Genomic DNA, 17,045 nt, shown 5'->3' with positions numbered 1-17,045 from the left:
AGATTCCTAGATCTCAGATCTTTAGGTATTTACCACTTCGCCACCTGTTCTGTACTATTTTTGGGAGTAGTATACACCCCCTAAAGCTGCAAATACTCTTGTAATTACTGCTTTTGGAAAAGGTCATGAGGCATCAGTGTATAACTCCCTGTTAATTCAGAGTCTGGGGGACAGAGCATCGTCTTCTCTCAAGAGAATATGGGAGAAAGATTCAAATTTGGTATTGGAGGACGGAGTGTGGGCTAGGATTCTAAAAAGCATCAAGTCTACATCTAGAGATGCAAGAGTCCATCTGATGCAATTTAAGTTTTTGCATCGATTCTATTGGACACCCTCTAGATTGTATAGGCTGGGTCTTAAAGACACACCCAGCTGCTGGCGGTGCCAATCAGAAGACAGGGACACAACAAATGTTTTTTGGGAATGTGTTAAGATCCAAGAATTTTAGTTGAGGTTTCGGAGCTTTATGTGTGAGGTATTAGACACTCAATTTCCATTTTGCCTCAGACTCTGTATCCTGGGTGATGGGATGGTTTTTAACATTGGGGATAGATATTTAAAAAGTTGAGTCCTAGCCGGAGTCATGATTGGCAGAAGAGTCATCCTCAGGTGATGGAAGTCGGCTGGGGCACCCTCGTTTAGGGAGTGGTATCACTTTTGAATTAATTAGTCTTATACGTACTTAAGTTGAGCTTGGAAGTACTTGATCAGGCTCTGCAGCAGGTCTGGACCTTGACGAACTTTCAGCTCCTGAATCTTCAGTAAGTACTGTCAAAACAGAGAAAAAAAAAATAAAGTCAGACATTTGTGTAGATTGTGTAGTCAACCAAGGTGAAAGGGTAATTGCACAGTCCCAGTGTTGTGACTCAGCACAAGTAGATGAATTTATCACAAACATGATTTAAGAGCTAAAAAGAGGAACTAAGTTATTTGGTGTTGGTTAGTCTTCTAGAAATCATCATACATTAGCATATTATAATGAGATTTTAAGACTTTCTTCTCAAAGCTCCTCAGAGAGGACAAAGGAGTTGCTGGAGGTCAAATGCAGCCTCATCTTCTATGCTTTGTATGTAAAATATTACTTTAAATGGGTGAGAATTTACTTTATGTATAAATGGATCCTGGAACTTTCCAAATGTAATGATGGTCACATGGTCAGTTAGTTTTTGGAAGAAATAACGTATGTCTCCACTATAAAAAGAGAACAAAGTGAAAACATCTGGCAATCTGTGGCTGGGAATGCAAGTGCTATAGGACACTGAAAATCCCCTCACTCACTCTCTTTCATTATTCCTCTACTTTTTTATTTTTTCTATTTTTTCCACACCTGGGTTCAAAAGTGTAGTCCAAAATTCCCCTGCCCCATAACTGCCACACATTCACATGCAGTATTTGGAACTTGGACATACCGCCAACGAGACATGTGGAGTGAGGTCATCAATAACCACTTGCACACATACAAAGTTTTAATTTGCTATTGAAATGAGGATATACAATAGAGTTCTATTGTTTTTTTATAAAGCTATTTATAATTACTATAACCTAACCCAATCCCTACCCCTAAAAGAAACTTGTTTTGTGCATGTTTAGATTTTAAAAAACATGACATTTATGTGTGAATTGTTTTCCAAATGAGACACCCACATGTATACCCACAAAATGGAGATTTTGTCAGATATAGCTCACTTCTGGGGACAGATTTGTTCCTAATCTATTGCTAAGTACACACACTCACACATAAAAGCAGGAATTGAACAGGATCACATCTCAACTACACTTAAGTATTATGGTTTGAGGTGACTTCAGATACCATGACACATTTTTTTCATTTATAAGGAGAGGTTAACAATTAGGTGGCCAAGGAAAGACCTGTTAAGACACACACACACACACACACACACACACACACACACACACACACACACACACGTAGCTGTACTAACCGTACTTACCTTCCCTAAGGCATTCATACAATGTGGTCTTGATCAGGTTAATTGTGCACATGTTTTATTGTCTGTTAACCAGCCACCCTGGCTGAAACACACACACACACACACACACACACACACTTAGCCCTACCTCACACATCTGCAACTGGAAGTTCCTCCTCTCTCTTTCCATGTCCTCCACCGTGTCTGTCCCTTCCAGCCGGATCAGCCCATGCTGTTTCTGTTTCTCTCTCCTCTCTTTCTCCAGCTTCCCTCTGAAAGACACAGAGAAAAAAGAATGTTAATGAATAAGGGAAAAGGACATTATAAAAACGTAGTTTTGCTTGTGGCAATGTGTTTCAAACACCAAACTGAAATCTTAGCTACAAGGCGAGTGCTGGTCTTGGACTGAATGTCATAGGAAATTGTGATCCAGGAGTAGGATCTCTTTCTGTCACACAAAGTCACAAAAGTCATAAAAATCTGAGAAAGCTCACATTTTAGCATCATAATCCTTCCAGCTTTTCTCCATCTGTTTTTTCAGCTCCTGTGAGAGAGAAAGAGAGGGAAAGACAGTGTTTTATGAATAGTGGGCTTTGTAATGCCCAACAGGATATCTAGTGAACAGGTTGGTAGATGACCAATATATAATGCCTATACATTAGAGCTGTCAAAATTAACACAATAACGCATGCGATTAATAAAAAAAAAAATTTACATGTTAATTTTGATTAATCGCAATTAACACATTTCCCATTAATACAGCAAAAACCAGCATAAACACTTGTTGGGAGGCTGGAACCTTTGTAATTTGTCGATGTGTCCGCCCCGACACACACACCACAAACACACACAGCAGTCATTTAGTAGCCGAGTTCGGAATGGCTTCTGCCACATATGCTTATGGACGAAATAGTAAGACTAGTAATGTAGTATGCAATTCTGAACTCAGCAAGTGTCAGTGATAAAGCGATGAGGAAAGGAGCTCTTAACGCTAAAAAAGCAGAATAAGACGTTTTTGGCTGCATATGCTTTTCACATGGAGTTCTAAGTGGCTCTTAACACTGATGCCTGGTGCAAATCATGAACATGGCTTCACAATTTCTGTAACAATATATGACAATATGATAGCCACAATCTACCATCAGATTAACATTGTAGAGGATGAGAGTTTAAGAAATTGAATGCCAAATGCAATGAATACGCAACCCTTTATGGGACAACTTCTTTCAATTAGTCAAACTCCCACTTAGACTTTGGGAAACGTTAAATGCTACATGAATTGGTGCTATTTTAGTGCATTTCTATCTTTATACTGTGGAAGTCTTTGTTTGGAATATGTTAAGAAATCATTATATTGTTACATATCATTTTGTTCTTTCCTAAGAAGGAAATAATGCATTTTGACAGGAAGTGTATTTAGAGTAAAATTTCAGCACTTTCAAAATCTACTGACAGCACTATCATATACTGTATATAATTAAATTAAACCAAAAATTTATGAACTTAAATTTAATTAATATTTTACTCAATATTTACACAAAATAAAAAATACAATTATTTGAAAACAAAAAATTTGCTTTATCAATAGATAAGTCTTTGCATATATTGCAACAGACAGTAGCCAGAATGAGCTCTTCTTTTTATTGGACAAGTGGACAATGATTAATTGGCTTGGCTGATATTTAGGTCTGTCATTAACTTCACAGTGTCTATGGATACGAAACACACACAAACACCCTGTGTTTATGGGATCATAAACACACACATGTAAATGCTTAATTTGCCTAAACCTAAAAATACATGCAATAATATATTAATGAATATTAATATGAGAGTAATGGTTTGTATCATTCACCTAAGTTGCAACTAGATCTCAGAGAGCTGTTGTAAGTCTCCACTCAACATACAGGTTAAACTCAAAGAAAGGTGTGGCAAAACTATTGTGTCTCTTACATTAGAAAATACAATAACCCAAAAACAGCTTCCACAAGCCAAAGTTAGTCACAACACCTCATCCAATGAGCAAAACAACATGACGCATGGTTTTCGCATGAATCAAACTTCCTGGTCTTTATCAGCCTCTTTAATTCATTTTAATTATGATAAATTGGCGTGGTTGGTGACGTTTTAAAACATTTAATACAGTATGAGTATGAAGTAGTAATCCAGTAGTAATGTGAGGTAGGTGTCAGTCTCACTCACCAGCCTGCTGTCTCTCAACTCTGACTTCAACACATTTTCAAGAGGGAATGAGATGATATTATTCAAGTTCTGCACCTACAAAGAGAGAAAGAGAGAGCCATAGTCAGAAACAGCATAAGTTCAGGAAAACACACTTAAAAACAAAAATGCCAGCAGATATAATGGAACAGAGACCAAAGACATCTTGAAACTGAAAGTCAACCAGAACATAGTGCACACATTAATGTAAACTTTGTCTCGTTTTTCAAGTGCTCACATTTTAGCTGGCAAGACATACAGGTTTACCCCTTTTTTATGGCTAAGTGTCCTACAAGTCCAGTTTTCTGGAGGGGTAATGGACACAAATCATAAATCTGCATTTTAGCAATGCAAAATGTAGAATTCTGTTTGGGATTTCTTCTTTGCCAAGCACATTAAAGTGCTGAGTGAATATAAATCTTCCTTGGAAAGAATGTGAGAAAAAAAAAACAATCCAGGAATAGAGATGAATCAGAAAGATGAATCTAAAAATAAGGGTGACATTTCCCAAGAATTCCTATTAGAGGTCGACCGATTAATCGGTCGATTTTTTGAATTTTTTAACATAATCGGCATCGGCCAATATCCAAGTATATCAAGCCAATTATTAGGCAGGCGCATCTGTGGGCAGCCTAGTGTTGTTGTGGAACACGTGTTCGACACACGCTGCCCCTAGAGTCATTTTCCAGCAGAGTGAACGGACCTCATCCAGTGCCTAAGGAAGGAGCTCCTTGGAGAAAACGGTAAGGATTAAATTCATATAACTCCTTTATATTTAATTAAAAACTTTTGATATGTTACTGCCAACTTCAAGAAAAAAACGTGACAAACTACTTTGGATATTGATAGCGTAGTTGAATTTGCATTATCACAGCAGAACGGTTGCTATCATGTCACAATAAGTAAGCAAGAATTTTGCAATTACAGACAGTGAATCTGAGACTTTTATTTGTTCTGTTTGTGTGTCTTATATTTGAGAGGGTTGTCACTCAATGCAGAGAAATAAGTAATAAAAAAGATACCAATGCACTATAGGCTATTGAAGGACTGGCTTTGGTAAGCTCGGACGTTATCGGTGCTGCTGTCGGTACTGGAGAAATTAAGAAAATACATTCTTTATTGCTATAAAGAGAAAGTTATTTTATCTCGCCAGCCATTTCTATGTATAATAATATGAAACCATTTGTCTGTGATGCAATTTATCTATTCGCAGTCAGAGAGAGAGAGAGAGAGAGAGAGAGAGAGATCTCTCACGCGGTGCCACAGCGAGCCCAACACGAGCCCAGCATAATGAGTGACAGAACTAAACATTCAAACATAGCCTGGTTTAGATATGTGATTATTAGTCTGATTTTATTTTAGATTTCGCCTTCCAAAGATTATAAAAAGAATATTTATACATAAGCCGCATTCTGTCTAGCACAACTTCCTTCCCTTCACAGCGGTGCACTGACATTTCTCCCTAAAACTCAAACTTCACGTCAGAATCAGCACGATCGGTGATTGTTGTAAAATGCAGTCTAGCTACTGTTGCTAAATTGCGGGACGCGTTTAATAATAAAAAGAGCGCAAGAGATACCGTTCCCAAGGCGGCGCGCGCTCCGAAACAGACCGCAATGAGACAAGCAAACTATAGGATACTTTGGGTTTCATGTACGCATCTAAATGATCAACTATACACAAAAATATGTCAAAACAACCGGCTTGGAGATTCACTTAAACACAGTTTATGTCTTAAATGGACGTAGTTATGGAAATAGTTGGGAGAAAATATGCTGCATCAGGAGCCTATTAGATCTGAACTCGGTCTTAAAGGGGAAGCAGTCTAATAAACATGCTGACGATTGCGCCATTACTGTGAATCAAACAACAAAAGGCAAAGAGAAAATCACTTCCAGCTCTTGAATGAATAACTTCTGCATTAATAAGCATTAATCTATCTATGATAAACTATGCCGTGTTATTTTACAATTGATTACTTTATTAGATTTCTTTTTAGACCACACCTGAACATTAATGTTAGTAGACCTTCCTGAAATTAAATCACTGTGCCTATATAACGTTTATCTTTTGTTTATCTTTGTATATATATATATATATATATATATATATATATATATATATATATATATATATATATATATAACAAAAAGAACTGTTAAGAATACCGTTAAAGTACCGGATCGATAAGCAGTATCGGTAAGAGTAGTAATACCATTAAAACCTTAACGATAACCACCCCTAGTTATGCCTGTGCTTCTCTTGGATGCTCTGAATATTGGATTACGTGTCTGGATTGCCCCTTAATTAAAGCTGCATTTGGATCTCAACCTTCGTGTCTCGGAGCAGTTCGTAACACCTGCTTTGTTTATTTAATATATTTGTTATACATTATTTATACAATCTGTTTTTACATTATACATTTTTCATTTAAGTGTACAAGTGCAGATTGGTCAAGTGTTCAATAAATGTATTTGAAATTTTGATAATCTTAATTATTTGTGTAACATTTTATCTTTCAAATAAAAGGTTCAAATAAGAGGTTAAAAACAAGCACATATCGGCCAAAATAAATCTGCAGCATTAATCGGCCATCGGCCGACCCGGATTTCAAAAGATCGGCATCAGCCTGAAAAAACCCATATCGGTCGACCTCTAGTTCCTATACATATTCAATGTGTATAGGATGTGTAGGCACTTTCAGAGAAAAGATCAATGATTGGAGAATAAAGAATTTCCAAAGCAAACAATTCAGAACATTGATGGATTACTGTAGCAAGGTTAAAACAACAGTAGTACAGACAAATTGTAAATAGGAGTGGTTTAAATAATAAAGTGTGAACATACTGTAAAGGAATACAACATATGAGTATTGTCATGCTGTTTGTGCTCAGTGATTCCACAATTTAAAACACCTAAACTCTGATAAACGCTAGTTTCCTGTCTGGTGCTTTATCAGATTCACCTTACAACAGCAAGGAAGGATAGATATACATGCAGACACCCACAAACACAAACACAGATTCAAACATGTAGAAAAAGATAAGTAATAGACCAATATATCTACCAAACTGATAAATCAGTCAATATTTAGCTATTTTTAGATAATCAACCACTGTATGCTTGACCAAATAACAGATTTGGAAATTTGATTTTGTCTGAACAAAATGACTCACTAAAATGAATTAAAGTTCCCAGCTTTAAATATAAGTAAACTGTTTCTTTTAACTGGTTCATTTGCATGAACTGAAGATTCACTTCAATTATTTGGACAACACAATATAGGCCATTGACCACTCTAAGATAATGGCATCATATTGTGTTGAAAAACTAATTTAGGTCGATCTCTAAAAGACATTCAAACCCAAGCAAACACATATTTACACTAAGACATACACTCACCCCAGTTCATATTTGATGTAATTTAATGTCATACTGGATATGTATTTATAACCTTATGCTGTTTAAGCAAGCGAAATGGACATTATACATATAAATCTTCTAAAATATAAAAAATGGTCCTGGTGCAGAGTGAAAGCTCTGGTCTTCACACAAGGGTGCTAAATCAAACAGAGTTTATTTTCTTAGCTGAGTTCCTGATGTATTTTGTACGCCGAGGTTCCTGTCCCTGGTGATCGTTTGAGTGACAGATCCATGGTTAGGCCCAGTCCACTCATGCTCTCAGGTCTGGAATAAATTACCATCACCATGGAAACTATTAGTGGGAGGGTTCCGGGAGCCATGGTTTGAGGGGCCCTTGCCTGCAGCTGTTGAACCCCCTACAGACATCCAGACACACACACACACACACACACACAAATACACACACACACACACAAACACTACCCCTCCCAGTCCCCTGTGTAATTTGTACAGCTGGAAATCTGCTTCTTATTCATAAATTTATCTAGACGATGAGCCACACAGACACACACCCAAAGGTGCTTTCTGTAAAATACTGAAAGCCAGAGAAGTGCTTGTTTAGTTATATCTCGACAGAAGGTGGTAAAATCATCATGCTGGCCTTGAATTATACAAGTAATTAACATGTACGCTTCACAGAGCTTTACACTGCACTTGTGTAAAGGGACTGTTCAGACCAAATGCGTTCTAGCATTAACAACTAGATGCAGCCCAACGAATGGAACAGAATGCAGGTGTCTCAAGATGCACTATTAAAAGCTTAAGTTCTTTTAACTTGACACGGTGTCTAATTTAATAAAAAATGCAGCGAGAAGCAGCGCAATGGTCAACGACATCCATCTAGTGCATTTGCATCTAAAAACTATTAAAAAAAAACAGCAAAGAGGAACACAAAAACACTTTGGCTGTGAAATGCTTCCTAAATTGCAGATCCTGCAGAGACCAGGATGGATTAAGTGATACAGATATAGAATTTATTGTTAGAAAATGAGATGTCTGAAAAAAAAAAATGGCTGAGCTAAAATAAAAAAAACACACTTTTGTTATTTTATTAAATATTCACACAAAATATATGAAAACAAAAACAACATTATCCATTGATAGGGCCATCAGTAGATTTTGGAAGTGACACAAGCGGGAACTATAGTTTTGTTAACAGGTGAAGCGGGTGTTATAGGCTGTTGCCGATAATCTCAAAGTATCAGCAGACTAACTGGCTTCTTCAAAGTTTGTAGCTTTAGCTCAGGATAGCATCCTGCTTACCAGGTTTTTGAAGAGTGCAGTGATCTCTCTTGTGAAGACGGCCAGGTTCAGGAAGCCTGTGGAGATCTCATTGTTGTCCTGTGTCAGGTGACTGTTCCCCAGGTTCTCCAGAACCTCAATGTACTGCTCTTTATTCTCCACGTGATCTGAGAACACAACATCAGACAAATCAACATCCAGACAATTTAGCCACAGAGCAAACAATCCATAGAAAACATATATTAACATTTCAAAAGCTTTTACCAAATTCTGCAGATAAAAAATAAGGACACAAAATAAATAAAAATCTATTACAATATGCATTATGACTTAACACAAATTTATATTAACACAAATGTATGCTTAATGTTCACACTGTTAACTCTCTTTTGAAATCGTGTGACTTTAAAACCCCTAAGTACATAAGAAAATAAATAAAGGAAAACAGGATTTTGAGATACTGAGGAGTGAAAATGATAGCAGCTGAAGCACAGTGAGCTCCTGGCAAATACACCAAAAACACCACAGGCTCAGACTGCACTACAGATCAAAGAGTTCTCAGCTCCATGGTTTTAAAATAAGGTACATTCAGATCAGAATCAAAGCAGTACAGGCAAACCATCTTCACAAATGATGATCTGTAGGAACACATGCTGAGATTTCCAAGGGAATATACCTGGAATTAGCATACTATACAATAGATTAATATTGCACACACACACACACACACACACACACACTACTGTGCAAAAGTCACATAAGATGTTTCCCAAAACATTTGTCTTAAGATGGTTATTTATATTTTCAGCTTTGGTGTCAATAGGAAATGTAAACGTTAGACTCCCAAACATTACTTTTGCAAATAGAAAAGATTACAATAGAAGAACAGGAAGCCCTGCAACAGATGGCATGGTGCCATCTTTTCTATATATATATATATATATATATATATATATATTCAGTAATATGCAAAAGTTTTAGGCACTTGGGAAACATTTTGCAAAGTGAGGATGTCTTCAAAAATAGTGCCATCAATAGTTTTTATTTATCAATTAACATCATACAAAGTCCAGTAAACTTAAAAAAAGCTAAATCAATATTTGGTGTAACCACTTTTGCCTTCAAAACAGAACCAATTCTCCTACTTACACCTGGATACAGTTTTTCTTGGCAGGTAAGATGTTCCAAGTTTCTTGGAGAATTTGCCACAGTTCTTCAAACTATTTCGGCTGTCTCAATTACTTCTGTCTCTTCACGTAATCCCAGACTGACCCCATGTTCAGTGGGGGCATCTGTGAGGGCCATGCCATCTGCTGCGCGACCGGCGTTCTTCTATTGTATTCTATTTTATTTGAAAAAGAAATGTTTGGGAGTCTAAAATGTATATTTCATATTGACACACTAAAGCTAAAAATATAAATAACCATCGTAAGACAAATGTTTTGCCACCATATTAATTTATATATATATAAATTAATATATACACTTATATTTTCGATTCACTATTTATTTTTATTCTATTTTTATGTCTTTAGTCTTGTTGTTCAATTGTTTGCACTGAAGCTTCTGTCACCAAGACAAATAGCATACTTGGCAAAAAAGCTCTTTCTGATTCTGATTCTAATGTGATTAACATGTTGGTTGATGAACATCCTTTTGCTTTTCCAAGAACAGCATTCAAATGAACTGGGCAAATTCAATGATATTCATCTCATATTTGGCGCTTCTTAAGCGCTAAATATGCTTCTCATCTGAAACACACATCTTCACTGCACTATTGAAGCCTGGTTTCACATGTGTGAGACATCACTATTATATTGCCTCTGTACATCTACAGATAACTTTAATCATTAAGCACAGTCTCACCTCGGTAAGGTGCAATATTCATGTACAGTCAGAATATAAGAAGTATACGTATATAAAGATATGGTGTTAAAGGAATATTCCGGGTTCAATACAAGTTAAGCTCAATCGACAGCATTTGTGGCATAATGTTGAATACCACAAAAATGTATTCTGACTTGCCCCTCTTTCTAAGTTCCAGTGAGGCACTTACAAAGGAAGTGAATGGGGACAATCCGTAAACAGTAAAATATTCAATTCAAAAAAGTATAGCCACAAGACATAAATAATGTGTGTGTTAACATGTTTTTGGTTCGATAAAATAGCTTACTAATTTATTTTAATAATCTTTTCTGCGTAAAGTTATTGACCTGTTTCATGTGACGTTACATTATGACCGTGCCGCCATGTTTGTGAACAAAATTCCACGTTTGTTCATTGTACTGCGCTGAGAAATGCACAAAAAGAGGCAAAAGTTTTGATTCTATTTATACATCTTAAAAAGGTGACACTGCTGTTTAATTACCAGATCCAAAATGTAATTTTTCTTTCAATAAAGTTTTATCTTTTAAGTGACACGACTTCATTTCGCCAAAGTCAAGCAGCAATGAAGGGTGAGAGCAGGGATAAAAACACTTGTGGGCCTATTGCTCATTTATTTAGACATGTCAGTTATCTGTACACGTGTCAATTATATTTATAACATAATCTGTTCTGATACAATTAAACTGGAAATTCACATAGGATGATGATATTCATAAGAATCAGATTGCATAAAGGTATATGATAATTGTAACATGCTGTAATGAATGAAAAAGCATTATAATGTGAATATATAGAATATGTTTAAGGTGTATATATTAATGTTAAGTCAATAAACAACACATCATAAGATTATGAAGCACAGACGTTAATCACACCACAACGTAAACATATTAGTCATATTCACTAATATGCTTTGGTTGATTTCTGTGTATTCTACATTAGTTAAAAGCAGCTCTTACATTCATACAGACCAACACAGAAGTTTTGTAATATTTTGACCAAACAAGAGCAGAAAATAACACAAACATTTGTAACATCTGAATGAGAGATGTTCACAGTGATGTACTGGTCACACAACAGACTTGTTGCCATAACAAGATAAATCATTGATCAAATATATTTAAATGTCTGCGAAAGTGAAACTTGCCAATATTTGTGCAGACCTCAGAACTGAATACACCTTTCCTGGGACTTGGCATGGATCAAAACGTCTAGGTTACGTATGTAACCTCAGTTCCCCGATGGAGGGAACGAGACGTTGTGTCAGAGAACGACACTAGGGGTCTCTCTTGAGCGCCGATATTCACCTCTGTACTATGAAAAAAGGCCAATGAGAGTTGGCAGCCAGTATTTGCATGTCCCGCCCCCGGACATACGGGTATTTAAGCGGCGCAAATACGGGAGTTCATTCAGGATTTTTCTGAGGAGCCGGAAATGGTCCGCCACAACAGGGGCTCGGCTCAGCGACGTGGCAAGGGGGACACAACGCCTCGCTCCTCCATCGGGGAACTGAGGTTACATACGTAACCTGGACGTTCCCCTTCTGTCGCTCTCTTACGTTGTGTCAGAGAACGACACTAGGGGTCCACTTAAAAGCGCCATGCGCTGAGCCGTGTACGTGATCCGCTGATACAGGAGCGAGCAGGTATTCCTACGTGCAGAACGACCAACTGTATCAGCCGCACGCATCCTTCCCCAATGCCCCATTTAAGCCATCAGGACTCCTTATCGTTACCCCGGAGGGGGAACAAGGTGACGGCCGCCAACATGGGAACGGGCCAGCCTGGCTGGGCCTCTTTCTCTCTGTTTCTCGCATAGAGCAACTACGGCCGGGGCCCTTACACGCATTGAGGGAAGGGGGTCTTAGCCCTTGGTAGGGCGGGGAAGACCCTGCGGAGGCCACACCTACCCGGAGGGGAGGCAAATTTGAGTGGCACATACATCGCATGGCCTATACCTAGGCCTTATGTGGAACAGTAGTGCGGTGGTAGCACCAGCCTCAAAGAGGGGGGAGCATACAGCACGGCACCTGGGGCAGCTGTGACTGCCTAAGGGAAACACGGCGTCAACTCACGTGAGGGGACAGAACCGTGGTTTTACACACAGGGGAGTCCGAGCAGGAGGCCTTACCTGTGGGGCCCCTATACCAGTACAGGGTAGCTAGCAGTACCCGCAGTGGTTTGGGTCGGCGAGTCCCTCCACGAGAACTGCGACCCACAAGGGCTAGGGGAGGAGCCAACCAGTGTCCCAAGCCTGGGATCTCCTGGAAAGAAGGCGCACTGTTTCCCTGGTTAGGGGAAGGGCGCTGGGTGCAAGCGATCCACCCGGTCAGATCGTCGGCGTGTCACCGAGTTCTACGGGCTCGGTACCTGAGAGAACACGGACTAAACTGACTCAACTCGGAGATTGTAGAATCTCGCAAAAGTGTTAGGTGTTGCCCAGCCCGCAGCTCTACAAATGTCTGCTAGGGCAGTGCCCCTAGCCAGTGCCCATGAGGACGCCACACTCCTGGTGGAGTGGGCTCGGACCCGCAAAGGGGGGGGCACAGCCTGGGTGTGATAAGCCAGGGAAATGGCATCGACAACCCAGTGGGTGAGTCTCTGCTTGGAGACAGCGTTCCCTTTCTGCTGTCCCCCAAAGCAGACGAAGAGCTGCTCAGAGCGCCTGGTGCTCTGTGTGCGGTCCAGGTAAATACGTAAGGCACGCACCGGACACAGCAGTGAGAGGGCTGGGTCTGCCTCCTCCCGGGCAGCGCTTGCAGGTTCACCACTTGATCCCTGAAGGGTGTGGTAGGAACCTTGGGCACGTAGCCCGGTCAGCGGTCTTAGGATCACGAAAGTGTCTGCCGGACCGAACTCCAGGCAGGCGTCGCTAACAGAGAACGCATGCAGGTCCCCGACCCTCTTGATGGAGGCGAACGCGATCAGCAGGGCCGTCTTGAGAGAGAGGGCCCTGAGTCCAACTGAGTCAAGCGGCTCGAAGGGGTTCTCCGAGTCCCATCAGGACGACCGAGAGATCCCAGGAGGAAAATAGGTTAGGCCGGAGGGAATCATCCTCCGGGCAGCTTTTAGGAACCTGACGATTAAGTCGTGCTTGCCAAGAGACTTGCCGTCTACCGTGTCATGGTGGGCCGCGATAGCAGCAACATACACCTTGAGGGTGGAGGGGACAGCCTCCTCTCCAGCCTCTCCTGAAGAAACACGAGCACTGACCTAACTGCGCACTTCTGCGGGTCTTCGGCTCGGGAAGAACACCAGTTCGCGAACAGACGCCACTTCAGGGCGTAAAGATGCCTGGTCGAAGGGGCTCTGGCTTGGTTAATAGTGTCTATGACGGCTAAAGGTAGGCCGGCTAGACCCTCCGCGTCCCGTCCAGGGACCAGACGTGGAGTTTCCAGAGGTCTGGGCGCGGGTGCCAGAGCGTGCCCCGTCCCTGAGAAAGAAGGTCCTTCCTCAGGGGAATTCGCCAGGGAGGGGCTGTCATAAGGAGCGTGAGATCCGAAAACCACGTCCGGTTGGGCCAGTAGGGGGCCACCAGAGTGACTTGCTCCTTGTCCTCCCTGACCTTGCATAGCACCTGTGCAAGAAGGCTCACTGGGGGAAAAGCGTACTTGCGCAGCCCCACGGGCCAGCTGTGTGCCAGAGCATCTGTGCCCAGGGGAGCCTCTGTGAGGGCATACCAGAGCGGACAGTGGGAGGTTTCCTGGGAGGCAAACAGGTCTACCTGGGCCTTGCCGAACCCGTCCCAAATCAGCTGGACCGATTGGGGGTGGAGCCTCCACTCTCCGCCAGGCAAGGTTTGTCTTGACAGCGCGTCCGCTATCACATTGAGTTTGCCGGGGATGTGAGTGGCGCGCAGCGACTCCAGTGGTGTCTGTCCTGACCAGGACATGTTTGCCACGAATCATCGGAAGAAATTTCTTCAGGGCAAGACGAACGGCCAGCAGCTCTAGGCAGTTGATGTGCCAGCGCAGCGGGCCTTGGTTCCACCGGCCTGCGGCTGCGCGCCCGTTGCACACGGCGCCCCCAATCCAATTTGGAGGCGTCGGTTGTAACCAGAACGCGACGGGACACCTGCTGCAAGGGTACCCCTGCCCGAAGAAAGCAGAGGTCTATCCAGGGTTTGAAGGTTTGGAGGCAGGCAGTGGTAATTTCCACGCCGTGCATGCCGTGGCGCCATGCTCGTCGTCCTCGTAGCGGGGCAAGAGCTGCCTCTGCGACATTCGTGAAGATGCGAGGGGACAGAGACAGGCCGAAGGGGAGGATCTTGTACTGATATGCCTGGCCGTCGAATGCGAACCGTAGAAAGGGTCGGTGTCGAGGGCGAATTGAGACGTGAAAGTACGCGTCCTTCAGGTCTACCGCTGCAAACCAATCTAGATGCCGAACGCCAGATAGAATTTGTTTCTGGGTGAGCATTTTGAACGGGAGTTTGGACAGGGTCCGATTGAAAACTCGCAGGTCCAAGATCGGTCGTATGCCACCGCTTTCTTGGGTACAACGAGTAAGGGCTGTAGAAACCCTTCTTCGTTTCGGTTGGAGGGACAGGCTCTATCGCGTCCTTGATTAGAAGGGAGGCGATTTCCTCGCGCAGGGAGAGGGCATGTTCGCCGTGCACTGCGGAGGAACGAACGCCGAGGAAGGGGGGCGGAGACCTGGCAAACTGAATTGCGTAACCGAGTCGAATGGTCCGGTGCAGCCAGCGTGACGAGCTGGGCAGAGAAAGCCATGCCTCTGCGCTCTGTGCTAGGGGCACCAAGGGGACAAGTATTTTGGACGTACTCGGCGGGGCTTCGCAGCGGTGCGGAACAGGTAACGCGGCGTCGGGAGGCTCTGTGGCGTCCCGAGGCTCTGGTGCTGAGAATAAGCTCAAAGCACTTACCTTGTTCCGCCGCCCGCAGGGGCGGGTTCGTGACAGAGGAGGAGGTCTGATGTCGGCGTCCTCTGGGCTCGCTCTGAACCGGCCGGCCGGGAACAGTCGTGGAGCAGGGCGGAGCACCGCATCCTGGGCGCCGGACTGTTGAGGCCTGAAACAAAAGTGCCGTGAGAACGGCATTTGCGGGCCATGTGACCCAGAGGTAAAGGAAATAGCTCTTTTATTGAGAATTTGGGTACCGCAGCCCCGCCAGGGGTGCGGCAAATGAAAAAACACAGGATTCTCCTCCCGGCCCTCCACCGGGGGACGGAGCGGTCTCACCATCTCCGGAGCTAACTTCTCGTCCTCTGGGTCCGCTGTCTCAGGGACGTTTGGGAGCCTTCCGGGTCCTCGACGGGGTCCGTGAGGCAGGGGGCGTACGCTTCCTGCGGTTTGCTCGACGCAGGGGCTGAGAGCTGGGCCCAGGTTGGGGCGGAGAAGAAGATCTTCTGGCCGCAGGAGGATGCCCTCGGCGAGCAGATGGGGCCTGGGCCGTGGCGGCAGGCTTGCGGCGCGGCATGATGTGAGAAATGGCCTCCGTCTGCTTCTTCACCAGGGAGAACTGCTGGGCAAAGTCCTCCACGGTGTCGCCAAAGAGGCCGAACTGGGAGACAGGGGCGTTGAGGAAGCGAGTCTTGTCGGCTTCACGCATCTCGACCAAGTCCAGCCACTGCTGACGTTCCTGGACCACCAGAGTGGCCATCGCCTGCCCGAAGTGCCCGCGCTGTGACCTTCGTCGCTCTCAGGGCGAGGTCGGTCGCTGAGCGCAGTTCCTGCAGCGTGTCGGGATCAGGGCCACCCCGTGCATGTTGCGGAGTGCCTTGGCTTGGTGGACCTGCAGGAGAGCCATGGCATGCAGGGCGGAAGCGGCGCGTCCGGTAGCGCTGTAGGCCTTCGCGGTGAGCGAGGATGTTGCTCTACAGGACCGGGAAGGGAGTACAGGGCGGCCCCGCCAGGTGGTAGTGCTTCCGGGCATAGATGGATCGCAACAGCTCTATCCACCTGGGGATCTCCGTGTACCCATGGCGCGCTCCGCCGTCGAGGGTGGCGAGGGCGGATGAGCAGGTGGCACGACGAGTGGAGAGGGGTGCTCTCCACGAAGACGCCAGCTCATCATGCACCTCCGGAAGAAAGGTACTGGGGGCGAGGCTGTGAGCGCGCTCCACTCAAAAACCAATCATCTAGCCGTGATGGCTGCGGGGAGGATGGAGGGTTCCAATCCAGGCCCACGCTATTGGCTGCCCGGAAAGCATATCGGACATCTGCGCTGCCGGCCTCCTGCTGGGCGTGCAAGCCCGAGGCGGCAGCCCAGAGGAGCCCTCAGCGTCAGAGCCCACGCCCTCCGATGTCGCGGCGAACTCATCTGCTTCCATCGCCTGAGTGTAGGCAGACTGGCTGTGAGGCGAGTCGCCGCCACCTCGAGCGAAG

General features: G+C 43.5%; 1 protein-coding gene across 5 annotated transcripts in view; it reads right to left on the bottom strand.

The window, feature by feature from the left end:
- LOC127656718 (arf-GAP with SH3 domain, ANK repeat and PH domain-containing protein 1-like) overlaps window positions 1-17,045 on the bottom strand; it is a 66,280-nt gene that overhangs the window by 32,110 nt on the left and 17,125 nt on the right. For all 5 annotated transcript variants that reach the window (XM_052145191.1, XM_052145189.1, XM_052145190.1 and 2 more), the window contains exons 3-7: window positions 8,838-8,983; window positions 4,134-4,208; window positions 2,426-2,475; window positions 2,080-2,203; window positions 683-768 (exon numbers count right to left, since the gene is read on the bottom strand). In XM_052145191.1, the coding sequence (XP_052001151.1) occupies window positions 683-768; window positions 2,080-2,203; window positions 2,426-2,475; window positions 4,134-4,208; window positions 8,838-8,983 (481 nt within the window). The remainder of the gene's footprint in view (window positions 1-682; window positions 769-2,079; window positions 2,204-2,425; window positions 2,476-4,133; window positions 4,209-8,837; window positions 8,984-17,045) is intronic.

This window comes from Xyrauchen texanus, chromosome 16 (genome assembly GCF_025860055.1).
Source record: "Xyrauchen texanus isolate HMW12.3.18 chromosome 16, RBS_HiC_50CHRs, whole genome shotgun sequence".
Classification (NCBI taxonomy): Eukaryota; Metazoa; Chordata; class Actinopteri; order Cypriniformes; family Catostomidae; genus Xyrauchen; species Xyrauchen texanus.
Note: the sequence above shows the minus strand (reverse complement) of the source record. Positions and strands in the feature narration are given on the sequence as shown.